This window comes from Monopterus albus, unplaced genomic scaffold (genome assembly GCF_001952655.1).
Source record: "Monopterus albus unplaced genomic scaffold, M_albus_1.0 scaffold44.1, whole genome shotgun sequence".
NCBI lineage: Eukaryota > Metazoa > Chordata > Actinopteri > Synbranchiformes > Synbranchidae > Monopterus > Monopterus albus.
This window is the reverse complement of record NW_018127924.1, coordinates 948,334-961,020: the sequence shown is the minus strand read 5'-3', so window position 1 is coordinate 961,020 and position 12,687 is coordinate 948,334. Positions and strand designations below refer to the sequence as shown.

Below are 12,687 nucleotides of genomic sequence, written 5' to 3'. Positions count from 1 at the left end.
TAAGCGGTGAGCTTTGAGTTTGGTTGCCGTGGCAACGCTGTGGGCTCTCTGATAGCCAAGCAGCAGCAGCCCGCTCTCAGATCTCCCTCCAGACTGGCACACAGATGCTGGGAACTGTGGGCACCTCTGAAGCCACAAGAAGGAGAACTGCAGACAACCTCAAACCAGACAGACTTTCTCCTTCTCCCAGATGTTGACGCTGAGAGTTGATGCTGTCTGCTGCTTGTAAACTCAGAACCCAAGTGACTTAATGGAACTGGGCAACAGTGTTACTGTCTCCACACATGGCCAGCTTCCACCAATCACATTTCAGAGCCACTGTGCCCTCTATTTAGCCTGTGACGGTAATCGAAAGGACCATACATGAAATGGAGGCTTCTCCAGTAAATCATCTTTTGGTAGGTACAGTATTTCACTGTGGCTCTAAGATCAGTGACTGACACTGGGGCTCTCCTTACAACAGCAAAACTCTTAGCATGGTCGTTTTTTTTTTTTTTTTTTTGGTGACCCGTGGAAAACAATACACAAGGAGGTGAGTCTGTCTCTATGGGTTTTAGGCTATGAAAACTGAATGTTCAGATTCTTACCTGAAAACAGAGATCTCATACTGGCATCTCGTGTGCCACCTGAAGAACAAAAAAAAATTAAGACAAAGTATGTTTAAGGACTAGAACTAGCTTCACACTTTGTAAAATATGCTGTCACTGTTATTAGCTGTCTTGCTCAAAACAGCAAAGAGAGGGGTGAAACAGCTTTTTGCACTTTTTATGCTTTAGCATTTGTATGGAAAGAACAAATAAGATATAACATGTTGATTAGTGAGCTGTATAGGTGCTGTTAGGTGGATTTAGTTACCTTAACAGTGCCTGGCAGTTAGCATCACTTAGACACATCTGCTGTCATAATGGAAACAGGGAGCTACTGCACTAATGAAGCAAGCCCCATATCCATGGACACATGTGCACGCTGAGGTACATGGACAGCTTAAAAACTACTTAATAGATAAACATGTCAACTATGACATTTTTTTCCCACTTTTCTTTCTTCCAAAAAAAAAAAGTGATTTGAAAACATCTAATTAGAGTAAGGATTAAGCAGTACAAGATTTCTCTGGTAGTTTTTTCTGTTTCTTGGTTGTATATATATTTTTAAATTGTAATGTTACTCAGATTTTAGTTGCCAGTCTGCAGCGCGCACACATAAAGACATAAAAACCTGATTCCGGCAAACCGGCCTGTGGGCCCTCTCTTACGTCACAAAGTGCTTCGTCACGTTTTGCGGCTGTTGGGTTTCTTTTTCTCTGTCAGTCTCTTTCTCTCTCTCTCCCTGTGTTTGAGCCAGCTCTAATTCGACAAGTGACTCATACATGTATCCCTTGTCCACATGCCATTACCATTGCCAAGGCTTAGAGCAGACCCCTAGGGGCTATTAGGAAAATGTACTATATTCATTTATTTTAGATACACATTAGTCAAAACAAGGGCTCTCCCAAAGAACTTGTCAGGTTTATAATTCCATGTGACAGTCATTTGTCTTCTTGAACTTTAGTTTGGCAGGAATTCTTGATTCATAATGGAAGCTATCTTTTAAATCCCACATTCACTTGATCTTCAATTTGCTGATTCCAAAACTTTGTTTACTAAAAAAACAGGACCAGTTCATTTGAGAACATTTCTGGCAAATATAATTTTGGAGCCATTCATAAATTAACATCAGACCAACATGGCTGTGTTGCTCTCTCCATCCAGGACATTGCATGGAGATGTTCTGACAACTATAAGCCAAATTATATATATAACTATAAACCACACCATGAATTCTGGTAGTGAAACACTTCCATAGGGTCTCACAAAACCTAAGGAATAGGTTTATATGGAATTCTCTGCTGATTTGTGTGGTCTGAAGAGTATTAATCATGTTTTCATTGATGAATGTACTGAGGACCTTTATGTTTCCCCGGAGGATGAGCCTTTCATCAAATAATAAACTTTGCACATGATATCTTATTATCTAATATTACTAATATTGTCATTACATTTGCAGAGCATATTAATTCTTACAAGGGATTAAACACTATTGATTTTAATAACCTTTTCCTTCAGTGCCACCACCATCAGGATATATGTTATAGCCAAACTGTGCTGTTTGTTCTGTCTCTCATCTTCATACCCAATACAGCAGGCCTTAAAACTACTTGCTCTGCAGAAACATGCAAGCAAACATGGGTGAGTTGCATTTAGTGCTGTTATAGTATAAATTCGTACAACCAACTTGCGACCAGAGACGTTCAGCCATATGTTTTGCATTATTAAGAGAACAAACATTTGAAAGTTTGTTATTGGACCTCAGTGGATTAGTTGTATTCTGGCAAGCCCCTGGCTATCAGACCATACTGCCACATACACTGTGATTTATGGCCCAGAATATTCAAGGAGCTCTGATCTAACTCTGTCATCTATAAAGCCAAAGTAATATGTTGTACTGTATCCCAGCCAGACCACTACTATGACTGGATTTATGACAATCAAGCAAGAACCTCCACATTTATTGACTGGATCTGGATGGAGATATACAGTATACCTTACATGATGCCAGGAAAGGAAATTCTACATGACAATGTTGTCACCCCTCAGAACTCCTGCAGGATGTGAAATATCTCCATTTTCATACATCAGCCTTCGTTCTCCAACTCAGAATTTTACAGGAAACTCTCTCACATTAATTTTCACTTTTTAAAAGATCGATTGCCACTTTAATGCATTACTCACTGTGGTGAAGTGAAAAGAAAAATGTGGGAAGGTAAAACATTAGGAAGTCAGTTTGCTAGTGTTGTGAAGTGTGGATCAAAAACAGAGGACTTGAGAAACTCAGAGCAACTTAACTATGAATGTATCCTCACTAGAGTAAATGGAACCTAATTCAGGAGTTTAAGAAAGAAACAAAGACAGAACAGGTTGGTCACTCACTCTTATCTTGTTCAGGAGGCTCCAGGATGTCACTGTCTGTGTCACTGGGAATATGCCAGGGCTGTCTGATGGCCTGTAACTGCTGGTAAAACTCATCCTGAAACAGAACATAACAAAAAAAGAAAGCATGGAAGACTTTTCTCATTTTTACTTTGCCTAGATAAAGGACAAAAAAGAATAGAAATGAGTTTATATTTTAAAAATAATCTTTATTAAGAATATTTATCCATCTGTTTGGCTCTTTACATGTACATATCTCATTCAAGCTCTTGAAGTTAGTGAAAGAAAACATTGGTGCAGAAATATGTCTTCAATCCAGCTGCAAGCTCTCATTCCACTTTAGATTTCAAATGCAGAAGTAGTCCCAAGAAAAAGGGGCAATAGGTCAAAAAGTGATAGGGACCTGGATACAGACAAGATGGCAAGATTTACACAGTCAGCCTCACCCAGAAGTTGTCTTCTTTCTTGTTCATCCAGTATTTTAAGAGAGGTTCAGGACTCCCTCACTCTCTAACCAGGCCTCATTTGAAGGTTTCAGTCCTTCTACATGGGACCGGGTGGCCTTAATAAAATCATCCTGGGTGCAGCGTTGTTTTTGACAGTCTCATGAGGTGTCAACTAGTCTGTCAAACGATCGATAAAGTCTCCAAAAAGGTCTCACATTTAACAGGGCTGCTGTTAACTAAATCATGAAAGGAATAGAAGAAAGAAATCTCATCGAACACTCCACTTTTATGCCAGACTAATTTTTCTCCAGTGAAATGACATCCTACTGTACAGACCTCCATGACTTTCCAATAAAGCCCACACAAAGCATGTACATGTGTTTGTGAGGGTATGCACATGTGCACTCACTGATACGTTTTCTGAGTAAAGGCTCTCATCTTCTACAGGCCAGCGTTACTTGGGCAATGAGTCTGTTTGACACTCAGCACACAGCTTCACTCTCACCAAACAACATTACAGTGAAGATGGAGTGATTTTCAAGTCCATCCCCCTGAATTTATGATAATTTTACTCTGTGTTTTGATCTATTTTATTGCAAGTAGGAAATAACTAAGATGTAATATGTAGAATATTCTGCCACATTGTGGCCTTGATGATACTACATGCCTCTTTTTGTACAGATAAAACAAATATGATACACGTTTATATTCTGGGCTTTACTGGTTCTAGAAGGTTGGCTTTTGTTACTTCTGACAGAGACATGTTAGCTGTTCTCCCTCTACTTTCAATCTTTATTCTAGGCTAAGCTTCCCACTTTAGCTCACCATCTGGCTTTAACATGTATTCTACAATGGTGCAAGATATGAGAGTAGTATCAATCTTCTCATCTTACTCTCTACTGGAAAGTGCAGTTACCAAACTATTTCTTTATCAGCAGTTACATCACTGATATTTCTTTTTCTTTTTTTTAGTTTCTTTGGCAAGTTTGTTATTTATTATTTACATCATTTTGAAACCTTAAGCAAATATGTGCTTTTGATGATAAGGCATATCTCTCAGTTTAGGGTCTTACCTCAGACAGATAGGCCCGGAGGCTGGCACCCAGGCTGTCTGTAGTGCTTAGTCCAGGAGGGGTGAGCAGTGGTCGGGGGTGCATGGGCTGACTTGTGGGTGTCACAGGGCGGCTCCGGGACCTCCTGAAGGTTACTTCTTTGTGAGATCCAGAGTTAAAAGTAGAGCGAGACAGCAAACTATTTGGGGTCAGGGGCCTGCTGGGTGTTCTAGGGGTTTGTGTCCTGCTACCAGGGTTGCTGGGAGATTGAGTCCGACCCATGACCAGGGAGGTGGGCTTATGGCTAAACAAAGGGAGGCCCACATCACAGGGCTTGCCTGAGAGGCTGCCAGCTGAAGACTGAGGCCTGGAGACCAGGCTGGGGAGAGGAAGTGTGTCAGGTAGGGTTCTGTGGTGCAGAGGGGTGTGGAGCAGACTACTGTGAGGATTATTGGAGCCCCGGGTGGTCATCTTCCCTACTTCTGCCAGCTTGGCCAAGTCCTTCTCAACCTCTGGAGGAAAAAGAGATTAATCCATGTCAGCATCAGATATTATACCTTCACAGTCAACAACACATGGTTTGCTCTCACATTTAAATGACAGGGCTTGAACTTCTTCTTTTTATTGAAAGTGCTGGTAACACTTTACATAAATCCCCAGGTAAATAGATGAGGTCATTTCATTATAAAGTCATGCTTACGTTTCTTGTATATTCATAGGCAGTGGAGATTAGTAATCATCAGTTCTGCAAGACTGATAATTCACAAACTTTGCTGAGCCTTAAAGTGGGCGAGACTGCTTGGTGTAATCCTTCTTCGAAGCAATGATGACAATATTTATAGACCCTGTAAAGTGTGGTGAATTCAGCTTCCTCTGTCAGGAAAGGCTCCAAGTTGATATACAATAAGCACAGCCTAGTAATATTTTTGCTGCCTCTTCCTGACAAAAACACGTTTGTTTGCCTCACCGGTAGTCTCAAAAACATTTCTGTTTGTAGAAGGCGCAATGCTGCCAGCTTCTGCGATCAACATCTGGGTCATTTTTTCCACATTTTATGTTTTGTTTTTTTCCCTTCAGATCTTGGCAATTGGGATTCAACAAACCAGTCTGGAAGTTATCATTTGAGAGGGGTAGTTTCAGGAATGACTCATCAGAAGTGAGTGTTTCTGGAAAAATGTATACTATGTGTGACGTTAAATAAATTACAAAAAGAAACATGACAAGTATTTCACCAACCTTGACTTCCTTGTTTATTAGCAATGGTGCTTTCCTCCTATACAAACAACATTTTTCTGTTACAAAAATGTGAAACACATGCTTCTATTCACTAACAAATATCCATTTATTATGCAAAGTCTGCAATACTACTCTAATGCAGCTTTGGGACATTACTTAGTTGTTTGAAATCTATTCCAGACTGTTTTGGATACCATCCGTCAGGGATCAAATACATTTAATTCTCTGACATGAGTAAATAGATTGCTGTTTCTGTGCTTAATCAACTCTGATTATATTGAGGGTGACCTTTACAGTGAAATAGATTGCAGAGCACATACTGTATATTGCCTTGCCTGTGTACTCAATAATTTGCATGTGTTCATTGTGTCTGTGTTGCTTTAACCCTAATGCATTGTGTATGTTACTTGTCTAAATAATAAGAGAGAACATTTAACTCTCCAGCATGTTCGGGGCTTATTATTACATCAGTTTATGGAAGTGGGAGGACTACATTATGTACCATTATGGAGAACACCATAAGGAAACTTTGTTGTTAGGCTGACAGTCTGTAATCATAATCTAAATCATCAGCTAAATCATAATCATAAGACCCATTGTATTCAGGTACCTCTGAATGGAAATGGAATGTAAATAAACAAGAAAATGGTGAAAACAGCCAGTAAGTTCCACATATGATGATTTCCCAGTTTAAGCCCATGTCTACCTACAATATATTCACCACAATTAGTATTATTCTGTTATCATAAACAAGATATGTTCATTAGCGATCTCTTCCCATAAAGCTGATATTTTTATCTTTAGTCATGATCAACCATTTCTGTAAATGGTTGCTCCACAGAGGATTTTACTGTAAACTGGTTGCTTCTCTTGGCTTCCTGGCATTAATGAGCAGCCTGTCACAACCAGCTTTATTCTGAAATTCTGTGTAGTTGACTCAGTTTAACACAGAAATAATATAAAACATCATGCAGACACTGATATATGATGACAGCTCTCACAGATCAAAGAGTTGCCATCAAAATCCATATGGTAGAAAAGCTTTGCTCCATTATTTCAGTAATAATGAGGGGGGGGGGATGAGAGAGAAAGAAATAAAAACAGATTATATCTAGTAAAGCCTTTGATCAAGCAGCACATGCACATTATACAACTGTTCAAAAGTGCAGAATTTACTGGGTCTCTCTGCTGAAAACAATCAAAAGCGCTAATGACATATCATTTCTCTATACTTCATCTTTAGGCTTGCAACAATACACTACACTGCTTGTCTGAATAAATTAATATATCAGTCATATTGTCACTGAATAGATAAATCAAGTACAAATATGGGCAGTAATACATATATACAGTACTATGGTGTAACTAAAAATGATAATTAAACATTAATACTGTCTGAGTACAGATCAAAAAGTGTCTGAAACAAGTAACAAGTGTCAAAACTTGAAAGCCTTGTTACTTATACTTTGGTTAGATAATTATGGCTTTAAATAAAAAAAACTGCTCTAATTCTTAACTATATGTTTTTAGTTTAAGAAAAATTCACTCCTATGTGTTGATCAGTTTGTAAAATGAAAAGGGCGTTAAAATATATTGATATTCACATCAGCATAGGCATTTTTTAAAAACAAATTCATCTGTAGGTGAGACAGCTTTTAATTTAAACTGTACATAACTACTTTAAGCAACACATTCAGTGAGTAGCAATTAGATTTTTTTTTTTTATCACAAGAGGCAGACAAAGGGAGACTGCACAGCCGCATACTACAACTGGGCTAATAACTTAAGATGAAAAGTGAGGCTCTGGCACCAAACACAGGAAGCTAATACAGGCTTGAAAGAGTTTGAGGAGTTTCAGTGAAATACATGATGGGAAGCCTTCAGCCTGAATATTCAATAACTTAGCATAAAACAACTAGAAATCAAGACCATCTGAATATCTTGGTGCAAACATGTTGTTAACACATGCCACCAAAGCACCAGCGTGTTGTTTTATTTAGAGGAAACCAGTGCATTCAGTGCATTCAGTGCTGGTGGCAGATGAGCTGAGAAGTGTGTTACAGCTGGGATCACTGCTGGGGGTCAGTGATAGTTTCACCAAGTGGGATCAGTACACTCCAGATGAGTTTGCAGAGGCGTGTATGACTTATTTACACACAGTGATGCTGTCAAATGGAGTGGGAGGACATCTATAAACATGACGGTAAATTGCGACATTCCCTCTGGCCTCCATTCCGGGATTCATTTGATTCATAAGAAAATCCATATTAAAAAAACAAGAGCAGTCTGAACTGCCCAATCAATCAAAGATGAACTTTGACCTGCACTAATAAATATGATATTTAAAGTGCCACACAAATTCCATTTTATCAGTCAAAGCCAGTCTCCAGCACAAACTGATTTAACCTGTGACTGATTTAACCTGTCAAAGTTAGAGCTGAGAGGCATTTTTGCCATTTGGAAATGGTTTTAATACATTTTTCTATTTAGTCTTGACACATTTGAGCAGGAAGATAAATTTAAATTAAATTTGATTAAATGAAGAAAATCCTTCAGCCAAAAGCAGTGCATTCTTTGGCTGAACTCTCCATCAGTGTCTGCATTTCAAAATGTGTGTGTATGTATTGTAGACTATGTTTGTATTCTGAAAAAGTATTTGATTAGACCTAGCTATATAACTAATCAAGAAAGCCACTAACACATGCACCGATGCATACTGTATAGCCACACAGGTAAAGTGCGTGTAGCTTACATGCACACCACACATACTCACACACACATACACAAAGCTGCCTACCGGCGAGCTGTTTGCCCATGTTCTCCAGCTCTTTCGAAAAGAGAGAGTCACCCAGTAGGAGGCCCGTTTGCCCGACTGAGCTCCCGCCTCTCACAGCTTTCAGATCAGTCTCCCAGACAGCGTGACGCTAGTTAGTGAGGAGAACAGAAAACACAGAAAGTCACATTAGAGGAAAGGCCCTTCAATTAACTTCTTATATATTTTGAGCTAAAGCTAGAAATATCTGAGCCATATCTTTTGGAACAAAGAGGTAATTATTATTTATTGAGGTTTAGAAAAACACAAGAAACCACAGAAAGTGTAGATGAAAGTGTAGAGCATGCGGTGCACCGTGTTTAGTGAATGCAACATGTTAGACTGTCAGTAGTGGTTCAAGACATTTTTGTGTAATGATTAGTAAAACTATCTGTCCTCAAAAGGCCTGGCAGCAGCAAATTGTTACCAGAGGTTTTATTATATATATATATATATATATGTATAGAGAGAGAGAGAGAGAGAGAGAAAGAGAGAGAAAGTAGCAGATATAGATTCTTTTTCTGGCTTTCTTTCTAAGTGTATGATTTGCAAAGCAATCTGGAGACAGACTGCAGTTTGACACATCCTGTAATGGCAGCATGCCTAATCCTCTTTTTAATTCTTTTGATGGAACACAAGTGGCCAGATAATCTGTTAAGCCGATGGACCGAGTGCACATGAGCTCCAAACACAGGTGAGAAATAAAATCTGCCAGCCATCACTCCACCTCCTGTAAGATTGGTTTACTCTACCTAAGTTATAATACCTCTCATGCCAGCACTTACATCATTTGATGTGCTAAGCATTTAATGAGAGACAGAGTTGTCCTGACAAATTGCTGACACAGAGACAGACTAGGACATCTGGTAATATTCATCCAATGTAGCGTTCCAATGATATTTAAGAACAAATCTGCCAAATCTGGGATAAAAGAAAAGAGTCATTTTATGATTTTCTGAATTTAAAGTGGACTAAAATGCCTTTCCAAGGAGGAGGTAAGGAAAAAAAAAAGTGAAGTTGCTAACCTTGGTCAGTGTGATGCTGATCAGTTTGATTGCTTATATTTTAATGTGAATTACTCCAGTATTTTCTCAGCCCATAGCTGCCAACGCACAAGTAAGATTGTGTTTACTCATGTAAATGCACAGACATGTAGCATGTCACCATACCCAAGAAAACTTTGAGGTACATCTGCTGGCGCCAGAAAAAATATAAATAGCCCCTAATCCAGACTACTGAAATGACTTTATCACTATACACTGATTAGCATCCATCCAAACTTCCTAGAATTGGTGCTATGGATGTCTCATAAAATGGTTCAGCATAAATGCTCCAGCTGCTGATGTATCATCTTTGCTGTATATATCCAAATCTTTCTTTTGTGTCTCTACACATCTCCTGCTGCTTCTTGCAAATCCAGATGTTTTGGTCATCCTACTCCCTGGCTGTGCAGCTGTGCCCTGCAGATCATCTTATCTGAACTCAGGATATTAGCACTCCTCTGCAACAAACATTACAACTGTCTATATAAACATGATGGAGTAAAGTTTCATCTCACTGTGTTTGAGTATATGTTAACAAACAGTGTGTCATGTTGGCAGAGACCGACAGGAAGTGACCGATGTACTGTAGTTACACATGGTTGCAGAGATGACCCATCCTCTGATAAATGACAGAAAATGATTCCTGAGCTTTAGGCAGGAGTGTCTGTCAGATATGTGAGGCATTCTGTGGCAGCAGAACCACAACACCACAAAGCAGTTATACCCCTCCACGTGAGCTGCCATTACAGCTAAATCCCCTCCCCAAATATATTTCTTCTTGGTGGTATCCCCCCAGATCCAACAGCATGACGTCATTTTGTCCTCCTCTCACTCTTGGTCTTCTCAGCTCAGGCAAACACGACCACCAACAGATTCACAACTTACAGTTCCTTTAATGCATTTTCATTATCTTCTTTTAAAAGTTATTAAAATGTTTCTGCTTTATTGTGGTGCTTTAAGGAAACCCAGGCTTAATTTACATCACCCACTGAAGTACATAGATTTCTTCTTGTCTGCATGTCTACAGTGTTGCATTTGCACTGTTACTACCCATGAGCTCCTCTGTCCACTAAAGAAAAGACTATGCAGAAAGTAGGACTGTATATCCTGGAAACCGCAAACTGGTGGGTCTGCACAGGCCCATGGCTATGCAAACAAACAATACTGAGCCTATAAACAGTTTACCTCCTCAGATAACATCGATAAATAAACAGACATTACCATCAAAATATGACTGATGTTCCGTCAAGTTTTCAGAAGATATCAACACATCACATTCAAAAACAGAAAGAATCTACACAGTAGGTAGAGGCAAAACACAAAAACAAAACTAAACTTAAACTGACATGAGTACACACTGAAGAGACACACTGAAGTGCTGAAAACTGCTTTCCCTTCACCATGTTTTAAACCATTGTTTGGATGCTTGGAAGGGATGCTCTAATCTGCATAAATAAAAAGATGAGACAAAATTCATTTAGGAGTGACTTAAGAGGAGGGATGCTCTAATCTGCATAAATAAAATTCATTTAGGAGTGACTTACGAGCATATTAAAGTCAGTGGTGCAAAACCCCAGATATATAATCTCTCTCCCAGCATGGCAGAACTTAAAAGAGAGAAGGGGAAATCCCTCTGGTGACTCCTCTGTCCAGCTCACTAGCATGAATCTTGTTTGTTGCACAATTAATAAAAAAACAAGAAAAAAGAAAGGCAACTCTTAAGTGTATCTAGAAAATACTAACCAGGACGTACCAGACTTATCTATACTCTAAGTCACATATTTGATTTGAGGTGTTGGGAGCAGACTAGTGCCACATAAAAAGCCATATGATATTGTAGCTACAACTTTATAAATTCATTTAGCAACAAAACTAAACTTTTGCTTTGTACCATTCATATGATGCTGCATCATAATAATTATCTTTTTTCTACCATACAAGTGAATAGTTTCCTCTGGCAGACTTTATGATGGTAACACTCATACAAACTAAATGTGATTAAAGCAAATCATATAAAAAAGAAAAGAATGTGGAATTTTTCATCTCTCTACCCCAGATGAACCTAGACGCTGAGGGATGAGCAGTAACAGGCTATTACAAATTACTTTTGCCTTTCAAAAAGCACCAAACATAAACAACCACAAAATAACCACATTAGCTACAGCAGACGACAGGATGCATTTGTGGTTTTTATATGGGACATACCAGACATGACTTAACCTATGTATTGTAAGGAGAGAGAAATTTGTCAAAAAGCCCATTTATAAAATTGAGAAAATGAGAAATAAAATAGGCTGTTTGATGTTAATAGGTGCGCAGTTTCTGTCATTTCTGGATGGCGTCTATAGTATATACAGTATGTGGTCGGTCGTTCGACCACAGGCTTTGATTCAATAGGCCCTTCAGTCTCTAAAAGTCTGCTCCCAGTTAGCCTGGAGCCTCTTTGGATCTGCTCCCCACACAGAGCAATCTCTTGGCTCCAAACTCTTTATTCTTCTTAAAAAATGCTGTTAAAAGCCTTGTCTAACAGTTAGAATGGGCAATTAAAAAAAAAAGGTATAAACTTTTTGGGGTTGGGGCGGGATTTCTGAATACAAAGACCTCTTAGCTGTCCACGTTATTAACAGCATGTGCATTTCCATCTGTGTGCGAGTCTGGTGTGTGGCACATTAGGCCTCTATAGAGTTCTTTCCTGAAGCATGTGAGGTTATCACGCAATCCTTCTATTGAACAAAACTGTTACTCCAGTGACACATAAATATATAGGACAACTTCTAAATCAGTCTCAATTGTCAGTGTGTCATCAGATATGTATACATTTTTTAATCTTTTCAGACTGCACACGAGTGGCCTGAGAGATAAGCAATAGGGAGATATCTAATGAAGGTATCACGTGTTCACTGCTATCATCTGTCACGTTAGCTGGAATGTACACATAAGGATGGATCAGTTTTGCTTGGCTCTTGTCCTACTCACAGGAGGCTTGAGGTGGTTTTTGCTCAGTCTCAAACAATAGAGGCTGAGGAGGAGAGAGCAACATGATAATTGATTGCCGTAAAGTGATCTTAATTGTTTGGTGATGGATGGAGGGGGGACACTTACAGAGCCTGACACTTGAGACTCGCATTCCTG

The 12,687-nt window shown here is 39.1% G+C and overlaps 1 protein-coding gene across 1 annotated transcript in view; it reads right to left on the bottom strand.

Moving 5' to 3' along the window:
- Positions 1-12,687, bottom strand: part of cunh8orf34 (chromosome unknown C8orf34 homolog) — a 47,788-nt gene that overhangs the window by 692 nt on the left and 34,409 nt on the right. Inside the window, exons 11-15 of the mRNA XM_020599987.1 lie at positions 12,658-12,684; positions 8,498-8,624; positions 4,486-4,976; positions 2,967-3,063; positions 588-626 (exon numbers count right to left, since the gene is read on the bottom strand). Coding sequence (XP_020455643.1) covers positions 588-626; positions 2,967-3,063; positions 4,486-4,976; positions 8,498-8,624; positions 12,658-12,684 — 781 coding nt within the window. The remainder of the gene's footprint in view (positions 1-587; positions 627-2,966; positions 3,064-4,485; positions 4,977-8,497; positions 8,625-12,657; positions 12,685-12,687) is intronic.